This window comes from Schistocerca gregaria, chromosome 2, assembly GCF_023897955.1.
Source record: "Schistocerca gregaria isolate iqSchGreg1 chromosome 2, iqSchGreg1.2, whole genome shotgun sequence".
Taxonomy (NCBI): domain Eukaryota; kingdom Metazoa; phylum Arthropoda; class Insecta; order Orthoptera; family Acrididae; genus Schistocerca; species Schistocerca gregaria.
Genome location: NC_064921.1, coordinates 881,570,753 through 881,593,984, shown reverse-complemented (window position 1 = coordinate 881,593,984; position 23,232 = coordinate 881,570,753). Strand labels below are relative to the sequence as shown.

Below are 23,232 nucleotides of genomic sequence, written 5' to 3'. Positions count from 1 at the left end.
TCACAAGAATTATGTTTTCTAAACCCATATTGACTGTGTGTCAATAGACCATTTTGTTCGAGGTAATTCTGTTCGAACACAATATATGTTCCAAAATACTGCTGCATATCGACGTTAATGATATGAGCCTGTAAGTTAGTAGATTACTCCTGTTGCCTTTCTTGAATATTTGTGTGACCTGCGCAACTTTCCAGTCTTTGGGTACGGATCTTTCGTCGAGCGAACGGTTGTATAAGAAAGTTAAGTATGGAGCTAACGCATCAGCATATTCCGAAAGGAACCTATTTGGTATATAGTCTGGACCAGAAGACTTGCTTTTATTAAGTGATTTAAGTTGCTGCACTACTCAGAGGATATTTACTTTTACGTTACTCATGTTGGCAGCTGTTCTCGATTCGAATTCTGGAATATTTACTTCGCCTTCTTTAGTGATGGGCAGCCGAGGTGGCCGAGCGGTTCTAGGCGCTACAGTCTGGAACCGCGCGACCGCTACGGTCGCAGGTTCGAATCCTGCCTCGGGCATGGATGTGTGTGATGTCCTTAGGTTGGTTAGGTTTAATTAGTTTTAAGTTCTAGGGGACTGATGACCTCAGAAGTTAAGTACCATAGTGCTCAGAGCCATTTGAACCATTTTGATACTTTTCAAAATAATAATTTAAGGTTGAAATATAAATAAAACATTTTTTAAGAATAATATAAAAAGATGATAGGATAGAGGAGAGATTTGTTAGTACCATCAACGAATGTGACTGATTCTGAATACCTCGGATTGGTTTCTTCGAGCCGTTGACAGACAGACAGACAGAAAAACACACACACACACACACACACACACACACACACACACACACACACAGTTATTAGTAGAGAAATAATATTGCTTATCGTAGTTATTACTAATCCTATATATTAACTACTTTAGGTGCCCGTCCATGTACAGCATTTGGTGATTTCTTGGCTAGATCGCCAGTACCTTATGCTTATTTACTGTCACATCTCAGCTTGCTCCTCCTGTTCTTCCTCATTGTCACCATTTTCGCTGTCACTGTGGGTATCGCTGTCGGCCCTCTGGAGAGTGTTGTTACGCTGCGCATAGGCATGTCGGTAATGTCGTGTCCGCATATACTCTACATGTGCAGTGCGTTTAACTGCGCCCATTGTTCTTCGTCTCTTATTGCTGTGTGTATATGTCTGTATCTGTGTAGTCTAAGTGTAGTGTATGTCTATTCGAATATTCAAAAATGGTTCAAATGGCTCTGAGCACTATGGGACTTGACTTCTGAGCTCGCGCGGTTCCAGACTGAAGGGCCTAGAACCGCTCGTCCACCGCGGCCGGCGTTCGCGTATTGCCCACAGAAAAAGACAGTGTGTTCTGGGGAACCTTCTTCCCCGCATGTGCATGTAGGTGTCTTAGACTCACGCGGTTGAAGTGCGTGGGATAAGGTCCGTGTCCGGGTAAGAAATGTACCATACCGCGGCTGGGATCGAGAATGAGACATCTCATTCTCAACCGCTCCCTTATGTCAGGGAGCAAGTCGTGCGGGTTTTGATAAGAGAGTTTTTGAGTATCAAAATACGTGACATAAATGGCCATATCTTTTGACTGAAGTGATTTAGAAGCTTAAAATTTTTACACCGCCAAGGGACCATAACCTTCATACGTGACATACATTTGAACTTGATACGTCTACCTGTGCCTGAGAAGCTGGTTTCTTAACAATCTGATAAAACTGACTGACAGACGGGTCCTATGTGCGTCCTGCTTTTACAGATTGGAGCAGGGAACCCTAAAAAAAGGTGCGTTTGAAGGTCAAAAACGAACCGTGCATAGATTTACTGTCGGAGGACTGTTGGGTATGGCAGGACAATTACTTTCTTCCGGCAGTCCGCAATCGTGTCCAGTGGGGCAGAGGACAAAGTCACGTGGGGGACAGGCAGCGAAAAGGGGCGACAGTGGCTGCGGCAGCTGGGCGTCTGCGTAACGGCCACCGCACGAAAATCAGCCGTATTAATTTCTGGAACACCGGAATCGCAAATGGCCGGCCACAACAATCTGGATTTGCGCAAGCAACCCACTTCCAACCCGCGTCACGTTATTTACGAGGGGGTAGTCTCTGGACTCAGGGATCGGAATAACGAAGTGATTAACGACCAGTTATTTACAGGCGCGCTTCCGTAGCAGCAGCCATCAGAGGACGAGCTAGGTTGCGCCAAATCTTGGTTTCCCCCCTCCTCCTCCTCCTCCTCCTCCTCCTCCTCCCCAATTCCCAGTCTCTCCATCGTTGTCATATCGCTCTGCGGACGACATTATAGTCTCTAAAGTCTCTCCGTGAGTCCGCGACTTTTGGAGGAGGGCAGAAGATCATGGGAGGATGATACCAGTCTCTGATAACCTGTCCCAGGAGCTGAGACATCTACACAAGGTTGTAAGGGGCGACCCCTAACAATCACCAAATGAATTGAGGTAGGCAGCTCCTGTAGCAACATAGATGAGGAGCACGAAAAGGAGTTTGCATATTTGCCGTTCTGTGGCTCCCTGTCGGGTAAAGCTGCCTGCTGATGTGAGAGAAAATCAAATCGATCTTCAGGTCTCCGTCAAAAATCGAGCCATTACTGAGACCAGTCATCACAGATGCTGCAAATCTTACGTCGGACAAACATCGCGCACTGTAGAACAATGCAGGACGGAACTTGAGAGGTTTTCTCGCCTACGTTACCCATAAATAAATGTCGTGTGACTAGGGCCTCCCGTCGGGTAGACCGTTCGCCGGGTGCAAGTCTTTCGATTTGACACCACTTCGGCGACTTGCGCGTCGATGGGGATGAAATGATGATTAGGACAACGCAACACCCAGTCCCTGAGCGGAGAAAATCTCCGACCCAGCCGGGAATCGAACCCGGGCCTTAAGGATTGACACACTGTTGCGCTGACCATCCAGTTACCGGGGACGGACTACGCTACCCATGAAAAATCTGCTTTAGTTAAGCGACCGCCTGATCGAATTGGACGACACCTCTCTTGCAGTAACGGCTTTTGGACCAGTGTAGTTACAGAAGCCATTGAAATAAAATCGCTAAGAACCCCTCAATGGTGATGACGGCCTGCAGCTCAGTGTGACATGGAATGCAGCGACCACGAGGTTGAAGCCGGCAAAACGAACACAGAGTCGACGAATGCTCGTATATGGCGATGCCGTGAGTACCAGTGACATCACAGCCGGCAGCTAGAGTACATCAGGCTCGATTTTCCAGAGTAGCGTCGTCTTCTGAAGGCAGCTCTTAAATGATCGGGCTGATCCTCCTACTACTGTGGCTAACAAGTTCTTGTAGCCCAATCCGCCAATGTTCTGATCACTCTTCTTTCCTGATAGGGAAGGTGGTTGGCAATTGTTCAAATGGCCCTGAGCAGTAAGGGACTTGACATCTGAGGTCATCAGCCCCTAGACATAGAACTACGTAAACCTAACTAACCTAAGGACATCACACACATCCATGCCCGAGGCAGGATTCGAACCTGCGACCGTAGCAGCAGAGCGGTTCCAGACTGAAGTGCCTAGAACCGCTCCGCCACAGCGACCAGAAAAATCCTTTGTGAAAATACTGCCTTCATTAAGAGGAATCATCGTCAACAATGGTGCAACATTGAGACTGATCATAAATTACGGTGACTATTGAAACTCAGTAACAACAACAACACCCTGAGCATTCCAGCTATAGGGAGGAAGATGACAAGACGATCCTATGAAATCGTCATGGAGTGAATTCCCAAGATTTCAGAAAATCTCCTGAAATTCCTTGAGATTTCTCCGACGCTTCCAGGTAAAATGTAACTTCCTGAAAATTCCATTTCTTCTGGATGACTCGCGCCGCCCTGATAGTATTAGTCGGACGCAACATCAACGACTTTAATATGCTTTCGACTACGGCCCAAAGTCCACAAAATAAAAATCTCTAACGACGCAAATATCGGCAATCGTCGTCGTCCAGTTGCAATAACGACACATTTCAGAAACCGGTTACTTTGAGAGGTTTTAACACTCAAATTATCGTTGTTAAAAAACCCATATAACAGTGGACGGTGGTTTCAGCGATTACCGCCGCCTGTAGCGGAAGGTCAGTTGGTCAACAACTTTATAAAAGATATTTACGCCAGTGACTGTAACACTGTCTTTATTTTACTATTGCAATTTCGGCCTTGGGCCATTATGAAGTGAAGATGTTATGGCTATTAGGCCACGTCAACCTAAAATGAACGGACACATTTTAGCATCTTCACTTGATAATGGCCTAAGGCCGAAATTGCAATTGTGACGAAGAAAGTGTTACAGTCACTGGCGTAAATGTGTTTAATAAAGTTGCACTTCTATTCGCCCGTACACATCTCCGCAGCCGTCCTTTCTCCCCGTCATCTACTTTGGTCGATGCGGGTTTTGAATAACGCCATTTTGCCATAGATGGTATACTTTAATCACGGCAACACATGAATATTGTGCAAAGTTAGCCGTTTCGGAAATGCTTCCACCCTCGGCCCAGAGGCGACTTCTCTTGCTTTGGACGTGAGACAAATCACTCCGTTTCCGCATTTACGACGACGACGACGACGACTACATTGTTTTCCGCGTCTGCTGACAAAATTGGGGGTACTCGGCGCAGAATTGAATAGCGGGGCACAGAGGGAAATTGCTCTTTTCTAGACTGGACACTGTTGCAACCTGTTGTATGGGCATGTGACTATTTCTCCGAATGGAAGGGAAGTGCGAGATCTAAGCGAATTATTGTCGGTCGCGTTAGCGCTTGCGTTGTTGTAACGTTTGGTGAATTTCAACGCCAGGTAAGCTGTTAATTGTATATCCTAAAATGACACATTCCCTTAAAGTTCATGGCATTTGTTATACTTCAGTTATTTAATGCTTTTAAATACTACAGTTATTACACTCCATAAAAGTTGTTAACCTCAATAGTGCTCTTGGGACAAGAAAGCAAACCCAACCTGGATGTTCATGGATGTCAGACTGTCCCAACCAGCTATGTTCGCCGAACAACTCAGCTTTCCAGATATCGCCCGAGGATGTCAATCCAATATCACTAACCTCTCAAAATACTTGGCGGACTACAAGACGAAAAGGAAAAACCGTCGTATTAACAGATTCGCCTTATAAGAAGGAAATGCGGAATGCTGTCGCACGTGAAGTAGGCCTAGGAGGAGGGTGCACAAATATGAACAATGTCAGGACAGAGACGTCAGGTGCAATGCAACTTAAGGCAAAAATATCAAACTGTACAAACAAAAACAAAAAAAAAAAAAAAGACATGGTTCAAATGGCTCTGAGCACAATGGGACTTAACTGTTGAGGTCATCAGTCCCCTAGAACTTAAACTTAACTAACCTAAGAACATCACACACATCCATGCCCGAAGCAGGATTTGAACCTGCGACCGTAGCAGTCGCGCGGCTCCAGACTGTAGCACCTAGAACCGCTCGGCCACTTCGGCCGGCACAGAGGACATCAAAGACCTTAAGAAAAATAAAAGCAAGATGATGATGATGATGATGATGATGATGATGATGATGGAGAGAAGAGAGAATCAGAGAGAGAGAGAGAGAGAGAGAGAGAGAGAGAGAGAGAGAGAGAGAGAGTGCTGAGTGTGTCTACTCTGGGGACTTCTACTCCGTTTCTAATGAGTGCTGGGTCGCATGCCAGAGTGGGCACACAATTCATGTGCTGGCGTAGACAGTTAAGATGAAGAGGAAATACTGATTTGTGACTATTGTCGAAAGGGCTGGTAGTTATTGGTCTGGTGGTTATTAAGCACTGTACATTTTTTCAGAATGACAAAATATTTTCTTATTTTGAAGAATGACCTTTTAATTGTTTAAATGACACATTCCTTACTCTGAATTGCCTGTTATACAACATTTTCTCATAGTTTAATACGATATTCGTAATTCAAATTCAACGTTCATGCAATAATTTAACAAAAAATACCCTTATCCCATTCTGCCCCGTGGGTGGGGCGGAACGGGAAGTATGCAAGACTTCTCCATTAAGATTCGGGTGTGCAGTCTCAAGAAATCTAATATTTCGGCTGTATAACGTTCAGCCATCTTCAGAGTGAGCCGCAAGACTGCCGCCCCAGTGCTCGCTTCGCCCCTTTATACTGTTGTACCCGTTGCACCGCGCGACAACGGGTGCAACAATATAGAGGGGCGAAGCGAGCACTGGGGCGGCAGTCTTGCGGCTCACTCTGAAGATGGCTGAACGTTATACAGCCGAAATATTACAAGGAGGAGGAGGAGAAGAAGAAGAATTCTTGCGGCTGCACATCCGAAATTTAATAGAACAGTCTTTGCGCCGCCAAAACCTTAAGATTCACATGCAAGACTTTCTTTGAAAAAATAGTAAAAAATGCAAAATGTACTCTTTTAAGTTATTTTAAAATAAGGTACATTAGGTTGCACTACAAGGTGGTCTTTTTATCACTTTAAGAAGTGTTTCCGTGTGCTCCCTTATTTTATAGAAATTGTTGAACATCAAGTATCCTGTTCCGCTTCGAGTTCCCCTGTACACTCTCAACTGCTAGTATTGCCACCTGCTGTCAGTGAATGGTTACTGGACGTTGATGTCTAACATAGGCGACGGTGACAAAGTGACTACAACACTCTGTAAACGAATGAATCATCCACAGCGTCTTACTTACTCACTTGACTACTTAGACAAGGCGAGGCGAGGCGGTCTCACCTCGAGCGTCTGCCGGAGGGTGAGCTCGGGGAAGAAGACGTCCTGCTGCAGCACGTAGCAGATGCGGCGCTTCCAGCGCTTGTCGAGGCGCTCGCGGTTGAGGCGCACGTGGCCGGCGCTGGGCTGCGCGCGGCCCGACAGCACGTTCAGCAGCGTGGTCTTGCCGCAGCCGGAGGGCCCCATCACGGCCAGCAGCTCGCCCGGCCGCGCCAGCCCCGACACGTCGCGCAGCACCGGCCGCCCGCCGCGCCGCGCCGCCGCCCACACGCCTGCGAACACCAGCTCCACCGGGCGCGCCGACGGCGCCTCCAGCAGCGGCGCCGGCACGCCGGAGGACCCGGCGCCGCCCCCGCCGCCCACCGCGCCCGCCCCCAGGCCCGCGCCCGCCTCCGGCCCCGACCTGCAAACACACCGACACGAGCCACGTTAGCACCCACACGCACCACCGACGGACGCCTCAAATGGCTCTCAGCACTACGGGACTTAACATCTGAGGTCATCAGTCCCCTACAACTTAGAACTACTTAAACCTAACTAACCTAAGAGCAGTTGAACGGAATGGACAGTGTCTTGAAAGGAGGGTATAAGATGAACATCAACAATAGCAAAACGAGGATAATGTAACGTAGTCGAATTACATCGGGTGATGCTGAGGGAATAAGATTAGGAAATGAGACAAAGTAGTAAAGTAGTAAAGTAGTAAAGGAGTTTTGCTATTTGGGGAGCAAAATAACTGATGATGGTCGAAGTAGAGAGGACATAAAATGTAGACTGGCAATGGCAAGGAAAGCGTTTCTGAAAAAGAGAAGTTTGTTAACATCGAGTATAGATGTATGGAACTGAAACATGGACAATAAATAGTTTGGACAAGAAGAGAATAGAAGCTTTCGAAATCTGGTGCTACCGAAGAATGCTGAAGATTAGATGGGTAGATCGCATAACTAATGAAGTATTGAATAGAATTGGGGAGAAGTTTGTGGCACAACTTGACTAGAAGAAGGAATCGGTTGGTAGGACATGTCCTGAGGCATCAAGGGATCACAAATTTAGCATTGGAGGGCAGCGTGGACGGTACAAAAATCATAGAGGGAGACCAAGAGGTGAATAGACTAAGCAGATTCAAAAGGATGTAGGTTGCAGTAGGTACTGGGAGATGAAGCTTGCACAGGATAGATTAGCGTGGAGAGGTGCATCAAACCAGTCTCAGGACTGAGGACCACAATAACAACAACCTAATGACATCACACACATCCATGCCGAGGTACGATTCGGACCTGCGACCGTAGCGCTTTCAACAGTGTAATTGTCCTTGTCTCTAAGGCAGAATCGTGCTACTGTGGTTTGAAGAGCGTGGCAATGAAATCACGTTGACGTCTTACCGACCACATTTGCCCGATGTGAATCTGATGGAACCCACTGGCGTCGCTATTTCGTCCCAAAGACGAGACAAACAAGCTATTAAGCAGGTGATCTAATGTTTTGTCTCATAAGTGTACGTCCTTCCAACCGGGGGAGCTATATACTACCTGTCGGGACATAGTCCGTACCCCAGCTACTTACTAAAATACGACAGAGCACCTCTGAAACTTATGAATGTGGAGTAATCGGGATCCTGGATCACATCGATTGGGAATGTACCATTAGAAGAGATGTTACAGACCAGGCAGGATCCCATTTGGAAACGCAGTCGTGTATAAAAGAACAAGGAATGGAGAACTGTGGCATAAGCTGCACTCGCTGGCAGATCCAATATCAGCCCAGGAAATGCAAGCCCATGTGGCTGAGAGACAGCCAAGGATAAACCATACATAATTATAACGAGACACGTCATGGCAGAACATCCACCTTCTGGATCGTCATACACAGCGCCCCCTTAGTTGTTTTTTTTTTCTCTTTTATGTAGATGTTTAGTGTAAGTCTCCCCTCTTAAACAGCATAATGCTTCGTTATTACTAAGACCTTTGAAATTATTTAAAAATATTATGTCCTACATTCATGTGCAAAATTCGGTCTGTTCTTTATAGATACCAGACTAAAACAAAATAGTAAATAAAATACATTAGTTCATCGATGACGTTTCTATATTTAAACGCAAGCACTCGAGCCTTAATGACTTTTCTATACATTCTCCTTACAGGGATTGTGCAGAAACTCTGTATTCCAAGAAGAATGTGCAAGCTTTATGCTCTTACCATCTTTCCAGGGATGGACAACAGCAATAAGGAAACACGGACTATCGTACTGCCGGGTACTTCGTTGAAAGTTTATAGGCCCTGCTGACGTGAAAGGATACTGTTGTGAGTGTTTTAATATTTATAATCCGGTTTCGCAATGTTTCAGTTAATGTAACATGATAATATTAACGCAGTAAGTAAATCATTCGATCATATACGATGGTTATAGCCCTACGGGTCTCTGAAGTCCCACTTAAGTAAATAAATTGTAAAAAGTATGTGCATTACAATCCAGTGCTTTGTTTCTAATTGCTTTGATAATACTATTCACAAATATTAAAATCCTCATAGTTCTGGCACGAAAGGATTAACACAGTGCTTACAAAGGGCAGTATAATGGTTACAGAATAGATAAATCTGAAGTTTTGACTATCTCAGAAATTTCACCGCCGTGAAAATTTACATTTTATGAAAAATCAAATGTTACGCTAATTATTGCTTTTGTATCACATGAAGCGCCATCTGTTGGCCGGTTGGTTATTTGGTGCATTTTTTTTTGCGTCAATAAACCCTCATGCCACTTCAGGCATGTGTCATATTTTACCTCTCTACCTACACTACTCCGTGAAGTACTGAATTTTCGAAAGTTAACGGACTTCTGGGTCAGCCCGTATTTCTGTGTGGCTATCACGACGAGGCTCAGTAAAAACATAAGTATACGAGGCGTGTGAGAAATGTACTGTGACTGATAACACTGCGAGCAATCTGGCAACGCTGTGTTATACTTGTCTAAATCGATGTGTTCATCCCTTCCAGATGCCCTGTCCCAATTTCAGCTGTTACTACCATCAAGTGAGGTTTGAGAGCGTTATGAGTGAAGTTGTGTTTTTGATGCTTGTTAGGGAACTGAAACAGTGGAATTTAGAGCAACATTATGTCGCCAACTTTTGTGTTAAACTTACGGAAACCGCGAGTTCGACCTTTGAAAAGTTAAAGCAGGCCTGTGGGAAACATTCCGCACCAAGAGCACAAGTTTTCGCTGGCACAAATAATTTTTTAGAGGCCGAGAACACGATGAAGATGAACCTCGCTCAGAGAGAGGGGGGAGGGGGGGGGGGGGAGAGGGGGGAGCGCTTCCGGTTCGAAAAGCGACGAAAAGTCTACTGCGTGCGTGCTATTTTGAGATCAGACCGACGTTTAACAATAAGGATGACGGGTGCCCTGTTAAGCACTTTCACTGTACATCATATTTTGACCGAAGTGTTACAGATGCGCATGGTTTATGCCGAAATGGTACCGAAGAATCTGACAATTGAACAGAAGGACAATCGAAGAGACGTTTGCGTTGATCATCTTGAGAGGAATGCCAATGACCAGGAATTGTCCAGTCGTATGATCACAGGTGCTGAATCCTGGACTTTTGTGTACGATCCTGAGACGAAGTACAAAAGTCAGGAGTGGCATACTGGAACACACCTACACCGAAAAAAGCTCGAATGAGCAAATCAAAGATCCAATTGTTCAAATGGCTCTGAGCACTATGGGACTTAACATCTGAGGTCATCAGTCCCCTAGAACTCAGAACTACTTAAACCTAAGTAAGCTAAGGACATCACACACATCCATACCCAAGGCATGATTCGAACCTGCGACCGTAGCGGTCGCGCGGTTCCAGACTGAAGCGCCTGGAACCGCTCGGCCAAAATCAAAGCTCAAATCAATGCTCATTTGCTTTTTTTGACAGTAGTGGTACCGTGCATATAGAATTTGTTCCTCCTGGACGAACAGTCAACGAAGAGTTTCACAAAGATGTCCTTGGAAGGCTCTGGAAAAGGACGAGTGGATTAAGACAGGACATAGCAGACAAGTGTATGCTATATCATGACAACGTCCCATGTCACATCGCCACTTCCATCACGGGATTTTTGACCTCAAAAGGCATTCACGTTTTTCCACAGCTCTCCTATTCACCTGATCTGAGTCCTTGTGACTTTTTCCAGAGATTGAAAAAGTCCTAAAAATGTCGTTTTGGGACTCTTGAGAACATTCAAAATAATGTGACACATATTGAAGGTCCTACAAGCTGACGCTTTTCAACGCTGCTGCCAAGCCTGGGAACGACTCCGCCTGCGTATAGCTGCCAAGGGAACTACTTTGAAAGGGACAACATTGTTGTTTGAAAAAACAAAAACTTTGGTATATGAAAAAATAAGTCTTTACTTTTCTCACACTCGTCGTTTCACATGGGACTTAGAACGTTTTCCACAAAGTAAAAGAGCATACATCTAAATCTACATTTATACTCCGCAAGCCACCCAACGGTGGGTGGCGGAGGGCACTTTAGGTGCCACTGTCATTACCTCCCTCTCCCGTTCCAGTCGCGTATGGTTCGCGGGAAGAACGACTGCCGGAAAGCCTCCGTGCGCGCTCGAATCTCTATAATTTTACATTCGTGATCTCCTCGGGAGGTATAAGCAAGGGGAAGTAATATATTCGATACCTCATCCAGAAACGCACCCTCTCGAAACTTGGACAGCAAGCTACACGGCGATGCAGAGCGCCTCTCTTGCAGAGTCTGCCACTTGAGTTTGCTAAACATCTCCGTAACGCTATCACGCTTGCCAAATAACCCTGTGACGAAACGCGCCGCTCTTATTTGGACCTTCTCTATCTCCTCTGTCAACCCGACCTGGTACGGATCCCACACTGATGAGCAATACTCAAATATAGGTCGAACGAGTGTTTTGTAAGCCGCCTCCTTTGTTGATGGACTACATTTTCTAAGGACTCTCCTAATGAATCTCAACCTGGTACCCGCCTTACCAATCAATTTTGTATGATCATTTCACTTCAAATCATTCCGCACGCATACTCCCAGATATTTTGCGGAAGTAACTGCTACCAGTGTTTGTTCCGCCATCATATAATCATACAATAAAGGATCCTTCTTTCTATGTATTCGCAATGCATTACATTTGTCTATGTTAAGGGTCAGTTCCCACACCCTGCACCAAGTGCCTATCCGCTGCATATCTTCCTGCATTTCGCAGCAATTTTCTATTGCTGCAACTTCTCTGTATACTACAGCATCATCCGCGAAAAGCCGTATGGAACTTCAGACACTATTTACGTAATAAAACGTCCAACAAGATACCTCTGTAGTGCTGCCATTATGTTGCGGTCTTCAGTTATTCTTGCCGCTTAATTCTCTCAGAATATTCTGCAGAACAGTGTAGACCTTTAGCTACCCTACAGATAAAGCCAGCATGCGGTGGTCCTAACTCCGAACTTGGCGCTGCGTCTCCACGTGACGTGCCGTGCCGGGCGCTCCCGCCCAGACGGCGAGTAGGGCCGGGTTATTTAGAGAGCAGCCGGTGACCCCAGGTGAATGGGCGGCTGCCGGCTGCCGCCGCTGATAGCCGTGTTTGCTGACGGCCGATAGGGAGGCGCCGTGCTGACCCCGCACCCACGCCGACGCCCAACCTGCCAGTCTGAGCTGCATCCGTGTCACCGCGTGCTCCCGTGGGCTGTCCCCAGACAGTTTGCGTCAAAATTAGGGGATCCTCACAATCGTCCAAATGACTATTTGTAGCGATATGAGGTCCCAATTAAGCAAGTACGTGGATGGCCGTGCTGTCTAACGCTTTCCGGGCAGGAAGGAGCGCCTGGTACCCGGCACGAATCCGCCCGGTGGATGTGTGTCGAGGTCCGGTGAACCGGCCAGCCTGTGAACGATTGTTAGGCGGTTTTCCATCTGCATCGGCGAATGCGGGCTGATTCCCCTTATTCCGCCTCAGTTACACCATGTCGGCGATTGCTGCGCAAACAAGTTCTCCACGTACGCGTACACCTCCATTACTCTACCACGTAAACATTGGGGTTACACTCGTCTGGTGCGAGACGTGCCCTGGGGGGGGGGGGGGGGGGGGGGTCCACCAGGGGCCGAACCGCACAATAACCCTGGGTTCGGTGTGAAGCGGCGGAGGAGGAGTGAAGTGGACTGCGGTAGTCGTCATGGGGTTGTGGACCACTACGGCTGCGGCGGGGACGGAGCCTCTCCGTCGTTTCTAGGTCCTCGGTTAACAAACAATACAAAGCAAGTACGTGAAAGGCACGCGTCTATCAACTTGCCATAAACATGAAAAGTTTATTTCTTCCGTGCCTCGAAGCTTCCGTAGCAACGCGCGAAATCGCACTCATGACCGCGAAGCATTACTACACATCAATGTGACCAAAGGCTATGTTCGTTGTCAACGTGCAACCAACGAAAGAAACAGTGATTTACACTACTGGCCATTAAAACTGCTATACCAAGAAGAAATTCAGATGAGACACGGGTATTCACTGGACAAATATATTATACTACAACTGACATGTGGTTACATTTTCACGCAATTTGGGTTCATAGATCCTGAGAAATCAGTACCCAGAACAACCACCTCTGGCCGTAATAACGGCCTTGATACGCCTGGGCATTTAGTCAAACCGAGCTTGGATGGCGTGTAAAGGTACAGCTGCCCATGCAGCTTCAAAACGATACCACAGTTCATCGAGAGTAGTGACTGGCATATTGTCACGAGCCAGTTGCTCGGCCACCATTGACCAGACGTTTTCAATTGGTGAGAGATCTGGAGAATGCGCTGGCCAGGGTAGCAGTTGAACATTTTCTGTATCCAGAAAGGCCCGTACAGAAGCTGGATTCATCCGAAGAAATGACGTTATGCCATTCCTGCACCCAGGTTCGTCGTTGAGTACACTATCGACCATCACAGGCGCTCCTGTCTGTGATGCAGCGTCAAGGTGGTGGAGGTGGTGGTGGTGGTGGTGGTGGTGGTGGTGGTGAGTATTTAACGTCCCGTCGACAACGAGGTCATTAGAGACGGAGCTCAAGTTCGGTGTAGGGAAGGAAATCGGCCGCGCCCCTTCAAAGGAACCATCCCGGCATTTGCCTGAAACGATTTAGGGAAATCACGGAAAACCTAAATCAGGATGGCCGGAGACGGGATTGAACCGCAGCGTCAAGGGTAACCGCAGCCATGGTCTCCGAGTTCATAGTCCATGCTGCTGCAAACATCGACGAACTGTTCGTGCAGATGTTTGTCGTCTTTCAAACGTCCCCATCTGTTGACTCAGGGATCGAGACGTAGCTGAACGATCCGCTACAGCCAAGCGGATAAGATGCCTGTCATCTCGACTGCTAGTGATACGAGGCCGTTCGGATCCAGTAGGGCGTTCCATATTACCCTCCTGAACCCACCGAGTCCACATTGTGGTAACAGTCATTGGATATGGACCAACGCGAGCAGCAATGTCGTGATGCGATAAACCGCAATCGCGATAAGCTACAATCCGACATTTATCAAAGTCGGAAACGTGATGGTACCCATTTGTCGTGCTTACACGAGGCATCACAACAACGTTTCACCAGGCAACGCCGGTCAACTGCTGTTTGTGTATGAGAAATCTGTTGGAAACTTTCCTCATGTCAGCACGTTGTAGGTGTCGCCACATCTTTGTGTGAATGCTCTGAAAAGCTAATAATTTGCATATCACAGCACCTTCTTCCTGTCGGTTAAATTTCGCGTCTATAGCACGTCATCTTCATGGTGTAGCAATGTTAATGGCCAGTAGTGTTGTAATGTTGTTGCCTTAATTTGCTATGAGAAAGCGGTGCTGATAGACAATAAAAGAGGGTTAAAAGCTGTGAGCTATCTGAGGAAGTTAACGTTGCATTACTGAGCAACTGTTTCACCAGGTATCCAATCTAGCTTACCAAATTTCCAACCAGACTAACATTAATTATCGTCTTTTAATAGTCATACGAAAACCGGTGATACATATATAAAGAAGAGAATTTAAATAAAAATAAATAAATCAGTTTATATTTGCAAATTTATTTTAACATTGATCATTGAAATTTCAGCTAATTAAACTTGAGTCATAACTAAGCTGGTGCCTTATTTTGGATTGTGAAAATGTGAGTTTGTAATCTTACGGAACACATCAAATAGGGAGCCAAGATTGGGAGACTGCATACAACACTACATTCATAAAATAACACACGAAGAACATTTAAAGATATGTAAGAGGAAATTAACCACAACCAACCGATTCAATTTTCACCCAAAGAAGTAACGTTCGTAGCGCAATCCTGTCCGTCATGTAATTACCACACACTGGTATACTAAATTCATACTAACTCTCTGTGAAATCTTCCCGAAAAGAATAGCTGAGAGCTACTTTGATGATTACACCACATGCTTCACGTGGGTAACTTGCTTTACACAAAGAGTGTAATGCCACAATAATTTTGATAATTAAAATAAATTAGAGCGAAAAGCAATTTACAAAAGAAAAACCTCGAACTGGTTACTATCGTCTTACTATTAACCTGATGGGTCAAACAATTGTATAAGCACGTGGTACTGGTCTCACGAAGTACACCCCACGTGGATTGAACATAAATAAAAAGTTGCTATATTGAAAAATATTGTTAAGGCGAGACGTTATGATCTCACGCACATTCGCATTTAAGATTGATGATCTTAGTTAGAGTTACTGATCAACACGTGGTTCCACTTTACTCACAAACTAGTGAGAAAGCAACTACTGTAAAATAATCTGAAGTTCGCACTCGAAATACACTGCGTTGCAACTTAAGATAACATTAGATATTTTAGAGCTAAACCTGAAATAAAGTTGATTAACTTTTCAGTTAGGCTGAACTTAAGAAATCCATTGTCCTGCGGACTTAGCAGACACGCGCTTAGCCGGAGATCTTACCACTTCAGACGCTCGCCGCGGACAGACTGACCTGCGCTCCTACCGAGTGTGCTTCGCGATACAAAACGGAAGTGACCAGAGGGGCAGCTTCCTATACCAACATGACAAGGGACGGACAGAACCATACTAAGGATAGAACCCTCTTTGCTTTTAGAAAGCGTAGCTACCTGTTCCGACGTTGGTCCTACTGTTCTCTAGCAGACAGGCTTGTCTGCTACCCTCAAGCATGCAACTAGAAATACATTTGCTCATTCATCCTCTCACACAGAAGGGAAGGGGGATGACAGTATCTTATAATATACAGTACATAAAAGAAAGCGGATGTAGGTTCCGTATGAGACTGTGTGACATGAATTGCATATAAACTGTGTTTTAAAGTGTAGTAGTGTGACAGATCGTTCTTGTTTATGTGTAAAAGTAACACGTTCCACTACTCAGTCTCCTCGCAGATAGTCAGAACCGCCACAGTAAATTTAGAGAGGAATTTATGCCGTAAATGACAACAGATTTAAGAAATTAACATGAAAGGAATCCAACAGAGACCTTTCAGTGTTATCTGGCGTCCAAAGGGCATGATGATTATCTATCGAGCCAAGACTCGAAATGGCTAATACTGTACACAAATCACGTGCAGCCACGGTTAAAGTATAACGTGTTTGGCAAAATGGCACTATGCAAAAACCCGGCGCCGGTTGATGGAATTCTCGTTTGAGAATCAGGGACGGAGAAACCAGCTGAATCAGCCTTAGAGGTAGCCCCATTCTCGGGTATCTGTGCCGGTTCCCATTTAGGTCTCCGCACTCTAGGTTAGCCTAGGCAGACAGCTTCCTGACGACCGAAGCCCGTCTAAAGCCCGGCCTAACCCGCTTAGATAAGCCCACGTCCGCGCTAGCCCCCCTGCAAATGGATCAATAACGCCAAAAGCGGAAGCCGATAGCCTACTTCCAATCGCTGCACATTCAGGTTGCACGTCAATCTCCCGATTTGTTTCCCCACTCCATTTTCCATCACGCATCCAGCATTGAATTGGCGTATCTCTCTCTGATATGTTGCCTGTCTACCTCATTTAACGATTTACAACGACAGATTCAGACATCTGTCGTCAACTCGATATCGCCAACGGCCGAGCGGTTCTAGGCGCTTCAGTCGGGAACCGCGCGACCGCTACTGTCGCAGGTTCGAATCCTTCCTCGGGCATGGATATGTGTGATGTCCTTAGGTTGGTTAGGTATAAGTAGTTCAAAGTCTAGGGGACTGATGACCTCATATGTTAAGTCACATAGTGCTCAGAGCCATTTTTCGCCAACGGCAGTTGACTTTGGTGGCGGCGATTTTCCCGGAATGGAAGTACAGTCTCCACAAGACGCCAAGTGAACTTCAGAGATGCCATGCCTTAAGGTCGCTATCACGTGCACTGACATTTCGGTTGTACTCACCACGCCCGCCTGCCCCCCCCCCCCCCCCTCTCTCTCTCTCTCTCTCTCTCTCTCTCTCTCTCTCTCTCTCTCTCTCTCTCTCTCTCTCTCTCCCGTTCCTTTGGTTACTAAACAACTGATTTAGCCATCGCACACAAATACTTTTTTGCTAACTTACTATGTTGCTGGTATAATCATGCTAACCTACTAAGCTCTTGGTGTAACCATACTCGTTAATGCACCATTTCATTGGGACCGCTTTCCTGGAGAAAAAAAGAAAAAACTACGGGCAAACGCGGCACTTCTGCCACACGGCGGTCTACCGATGCAGTGCCTTCCGCGATATAACACCTACAGCGCCTCTCGGTGTTGAAAAAACAAAATAGCTCCCATGTCCTTAAAATACCAATTCACAAAATGACCCACGTCCCTCCACAAGTAGTAATTACGAAAAATAAATAAAAAAAACAAATAGAGGGAAATATCTATTATAGAAAACAAAAGAAAAGGGAGGAGAAAAAGGGAGGAGAAAAAGGGAGGAGAAAAAGGGAGGAGAAAAAGGGAGGAGAAAAAGGGAGGAGAAAAAGGGAGGAGAAAAAGGGAGGAGAAAAAGGGAGGAGAAAAAGGGAGGAGAAAAAGGGAGGAGAAAAAGGGAGGAGAAAAAGGGAGGAGAAAAAGGGAGGAGAAAAAGGGAGGAGAAAAAGGGAGGAGAAAAAGGGAGGAGAAAGAGAAGGAAAAGAAGGAAAAGGAAAAGAAAAATTTAATTATAAATTTTAGAAAGATGGGAAGGGGGGAAAGTAAGTAGAAAATATTATTCCAGTACGTAAGTAAATCAATATTATAGTCATTGAACGTAGGTCTGGGACTCCAAAAATAGTGTTTATTAAAGTATAAATAGCCATACGTTGTAATTACGATACTCCAGTCCCTCGTCTGCCCAGTTCGGAAGTTATTTAGGACGTACAGCTTTAGAGAACAACAGTTGGGATTTTATTAAACGGGGGTCAAGAATAGGTCGTGACGAGATTGTTTTTGAGGTTTGTCAATTCAAGACTTTAATTTGGACATTTATCAGATTAGATAAACAGGAAGGTGAATAGTGATCTCTTTGGTTTTAATGTCAATTCGTGGGAATATTTAAACGCTTTACTGAATTGAGAATTTTAACCGGATTCGGACTTTGAATTGTGATAGTGGGAAACTTTAACTTCACGTGACTAGTGATCGTAGTTAATGACAGTTTGCGGGTATTAAATAGAAATAACTTATGTACCGAAAGTGACAGGATATTATCTAACATCTCTGATGCTAGCGGGAATCCTACTTAGACATCTCATTAAAGAACTTCATTGAATGAGATCGTACGAGCTAACCTATTTATTAATAATTCTTGTCAATAAACTGACATCTTTAATTTGAAACATAACACAAGTCTTTAACATAAATTTAACTTCGATTAATAAACGTTAGTGTTACGTGATCTATGCCAAGAACAAACTAGCGATTCGTAACTAAAACAATTGAACGAAAGGGTGTTGAATGAAAACCGCTACCAGTCACAATTGAAGGTATTTATTTACAGCACGACCGGTTTCAGGCTTTTGCCCATGTTTTCTGGTTCTGTAAGTGTAACGTCTTTACACTTCTTAGATCTAAGCTCTTTGACCAAAACAGCTGTATCTAAATGCAAAGACGTTCAATGTCGCGAGTTCACGCTTATAAAAGTGTAAAAATGAAAGTAGCGTCTGTAAATCAAAGAGTTCATGCTTATAGTGGTGCAAATATCAAAACAATAAGTGAAATTGAAAAGTTTTATGTGAAGAAGAACGAACACAAGACCAAAAACTGCAAGATTAGCGTGACAACAATATGGATAATCCATCTGTATTGAACTCCATCATTGAACGTCACATGTTTCTGAATGTAAGCACCTGAAGATGGGCAAAAGCCTGAAACCGGTCGTGCTGTAAATAAATACCTTCAATTGTGACTGGTAGCGGTTTTCATTCAACACCCTGAAAGGAACAGTCACGTAGTTCATCTGCATCCATTATGGATAAAACTCAATTGAACGAAAGGTTAAAGCCCAGGGTTAAAGTATCGTCGTCTGTAAACATTGGTAGTAAAGCTACTAAAGATTTTTTTCTCTCGGAGTTGGGAACACTTTACGTGTAGTGACCCACGTTTAACATTGGGTTTTAAAAGTAATCAAACTGATACTTAGCTGGGACAATATTAAATAAAAGTATTAGACGAAAAAGCGGAAAAAGGTCTTCTACAGCGAGAAATGCATGTTTGAACATAAATACAGATGCTAGCCAAGCCTGGAAGTTGCGCTTTTCTATTCGACCACAAACGGCACCTGTGCTGGTCCTCAATACCTTGCGGATGTCAATCTTGGTCAGAACAGTGTTCTGTGCAGTTGTGAGCGCGTTATGTCCGAGCTACGTAAATTTGAACGTGGGCAAACTTGGATATCATATGATGGATATTGCCATAACCAAGGGAGCTGAAGTATTTCGTCTTTCAATAGTAATCATATCAAACAGTTATACCGCATACAGTGGAGCTGAGAATCATCATCTGCTAAGCCACAATTCGGACGGAAGTGTGAGCGGAGTGATTGTGACGACAATTGGAATGAAAAATAAGACGACAGCTGCAAAAGTTACTGCGGTATGGAGTTTCACACTCACGGACCATGTGAACACCGAAACACGGAGAGAGCTCCATAAAAAGGGAATGGCAGGGCGAGCAGAATTCCAAACCCACTCACCAGTGATGCAACTGGACATAACAGGTAAATTTTTCGCCGAAGCCATAGAAAATGGACTGTGGAATAATGGAGGAAAGTTATTTTATCCGATAAAGCTCGTGTCACACTGTTTCTAATTTCTGGCCTAGTTTACATCCTACGAGTGAAACGTAGTGAAGGAACGGTGATGGTTTGGGCGAACAGATCGTGATATTCCATGGGTCCCATGGTTACTGTGCAAGGACGCATCACTGCTAAGGATTTGTGACTTTTGACGATCAGGTCCAGCCCATGGTACAATTTTTGTATCTCGATGCTGCGTTCAAAGCCGACAGGCCCCCTGTTCAGACAGCCCGCATCGCCCAGGTCTGGTTTTATGAACAGTCTGTGTGGTCTACTTTGGAGAGAGGGGTGTCTGATCGCTATCAACCACCATCACGGTTATCTGATCTTACCTCATTTGACAAGAGGAGTGGTGTAACATCCACTCCAAAACTACACAGGACCTGTATTTATCCATTTCGGAAGGACAGGAAGCTGCTTTGAATGGTGACTTTTCATACGCCCTATTAAGCGTGGTAGTGTGCTTTGTATTTGGTTTTTCCATACTTTTGTGCACCTTTTGGATCCGCGGTGGCTGGACAGCAGTATGTTTCCTGCCGATTCCGTAGCCGTGTTAAAATGCTTTATATTCGAGTTTCGTCAGTGACTTGCATCACAGCGTAAGCCAATACATACGGTTGCGTTAAAATGTCTTACGCATCTTTTTTTCAGTCCTAAGTCAGTTCCGTTACAAATAACTATTTCGTTGAGTGGCAATTGATCGTTATTGGCTTACAGTTTTATCGCAAATTAATGATGGCAGTACCTACTCTTGTTAATGAACGTGGGGACCGAATAAAAAAAGGCGTCAAAATACAAGCCTTTCCATCACAATATTGCTAAGATTTGATATTTTCTTCGAAACTAAGTTTTCTTTTAGCTTTACAGTATTTTTGAATACAGTGTGTGAACAATGAGAAGTAGACTGGATCATACGTAAACGCTCTCCCTCCCCTCCCCCCCCCCTAAAGGGAAGTTCTTCACGCCCCCCGTCATCCTTCCTCCACAGAGAACCTCCGAGTCAAAATTGGTAACTGCAATTTAGTTTTCCGTGTCTATTCGTAAGACTTGTTTATTTCGTCTCTAGCAAGCTGTGCGATAGGAATGGCGGTTGTCGCCGAAACAACCGGTTTTCAATTTTAAAAAATCAGTTTAACCTGACTTAAAACTGCTCAAACTAACGGGTCTCTGAAATAAACAACTCTCGGTTTTTATTGCTATTATTTCCAGGAACGAACATATGCATCGAACAAAGACTGAAAAACTCTGACTCCTCAGATTTTTGCATTATATGTTTCAAGATACGTATAATCAAAGTATCAGATAAAATAGGTAAACGGAAGAAAACTTACTCCATCCATCGTTCACTACTTTTCTTTAAAAGTAATGAGGAATTGAATACTAAAAAAAGTGTTCTCCCAATGATTTTAATTTTTTGAAACTGCTCAAAAATCACGTTGTAATAGAGGACTGTATCTCTATTTGGGCTTTATGGATAGTGAGCGCTAAAAGTTGACAACTGAGATTGGAGAATTATATTTTCGGTGTTGTCAGTTTTCGACAGCTACAGGCAGAAGAAGGTATATTACGTAGACGCAGGTAGCAGTTACACTACTTTTTATTTTAATTTTACTTTCCCATTTTACTTATAATTAAGGAGTTAATGAACTGAAATCGGCTTTGGTGTTCGCATCAAAGATACCAAAGGCCAAGGAGAGGGATACGTACGTTGATGGCGAGAGTGAAAGGTCACGAACTGATAACGTTGCTGTATCTTCACTTTCGGATGCTATCAACAACTTCTCAATTTGGAGAACCCAAAACTCAAGTGTATAGTTATCATCCCAAGTTTGTAGGATTATCAACCAAATTTACCTTCTCTTCCATGAAACACTGTGGATGTTTCCTCAACAACAACAACAACAACAACAACAACAACAAAAGGGGGGGGGGGCGGTGGGGCTCTGCGCACTATGGGACTTAACATCTTAAGTCGTCAGACCCCTAGAACTAATTAAACCTAACTAACCTAAGGACGTCAAACACATCCAAGCCCGAGGCAGGATTCGAACCTGCGACCGTAGCAGCAGCGCGGTTCTGGACTGGAGCTCCTAGAACCGCTCGGATACACCGGCCGGCCCAGCGAAGATAACGAAAAGCTAACTTGTAGACCCGGGTGAGGCAAGTCTAGCATATTGCATCTACCGTCTAAATAGGCAACAGCACACTGCAGTATCACGGGATAGTATCAGCAATACTGTCCCGATTGTTGTCATGCATTTGAGGCCCGTATCCAACAGTCGGCATAGTTATTAAAAAAGGACTGTTCGCTTTTTCCCCTTTTTCTATAGTAACCCAACATTTCAAAGCAATGGTAGTTTAACTAATAAACATTACTCGTTTTAATAAGTTTTATTTGTCGTCGTCGTCGTCTTCTTCAGTCCTGAGACTGGTTTGATGCAGCTCTCCATGCTACTCTATCCTGCACCAGCTGCTTCATCTCCTAGTACCTACTGCAACCTACATCCTTCTGAATCTGCTTAATGTATTCATCTCTTAGTCTCCTACCATTTTTACTCTCCACGCGTCCTCCAATACTAAACTGGTGATCCCTTGATGCCTCAGAACATGTCCTACCATCTGATCCCTTCTTCTAGGCAAGTTGTGCCCCAAATTTCTCTTCTCCCCAATTCTGTTCAGTACCCCTTCATTAGTTATGTGATCTACCCATCTAATCTTCAGCATTCTTCTGTAGCACCACATTTCGAAAGCTTCCATTCTTGTTTAACCTATTAGTCGTCCATGTTTAACTTCCATACAAATACTTTCAGAAACGACTTCCTGACAAATCTATAGTCGATGCTAACAAATTTCTCTTCTTCAGAAACGCTTTCCTTGCCATTTCCAGTCTACATTTTATATTTTCTCTACTTCGACCATCATCAGTTATTTTGCTTCCCAAATAGCGGACTCATTAACTACTTTAAGTGTCTCATTTCCTAATCCAATTCCTCATCATCGCCCTTTTTAATTCCTTCGGCATCACCCGATTTAATTCTACTACACTCCATTATCCACGTTTTGCTTTTATTGGTGTTCATCTTATATCCTCCTTTCAAGACACTGTCCATTCCGTTCAGCTGCTCTTCCAAGTCCTTTGCTGTCTCTGACAGAATTACAATGTCATCGGCGAACCTCAATGATTTTATTTCTTCTCCATGGACTTTAATTCCTACTCCGAAGTTTTCTTTTCCTTTCCTTTA

The 23,232-nt window shown here is 44.6% G+C and overlaps 1 protein-coding gene across 3 annotated transcripts in view; it reads right to left on the bottom strand.

Moving 5' to 3' along the window:
* The window catches only part of LOC126335294 (uncharacterized), a 640,152-nt gene that overhangs the window by 67,833 nt on the left and 549,087 nt on the right, over positions 1-23,232 (bottom strand). For all 3 annotated transcript variants that reach the window (XM_049998387.1, XM_049998389.1, XM_049998388.1), the window contains exon 2: positions 6,741-7,140. In XM_049998387.1, coding sequence (XP_049854344.1) covers positions 6,741-7,140 — 400 coding nt within the window. The remainder of the gene's footprint in view (positions 1-6,740; positions 7,141-23,232) is intronic.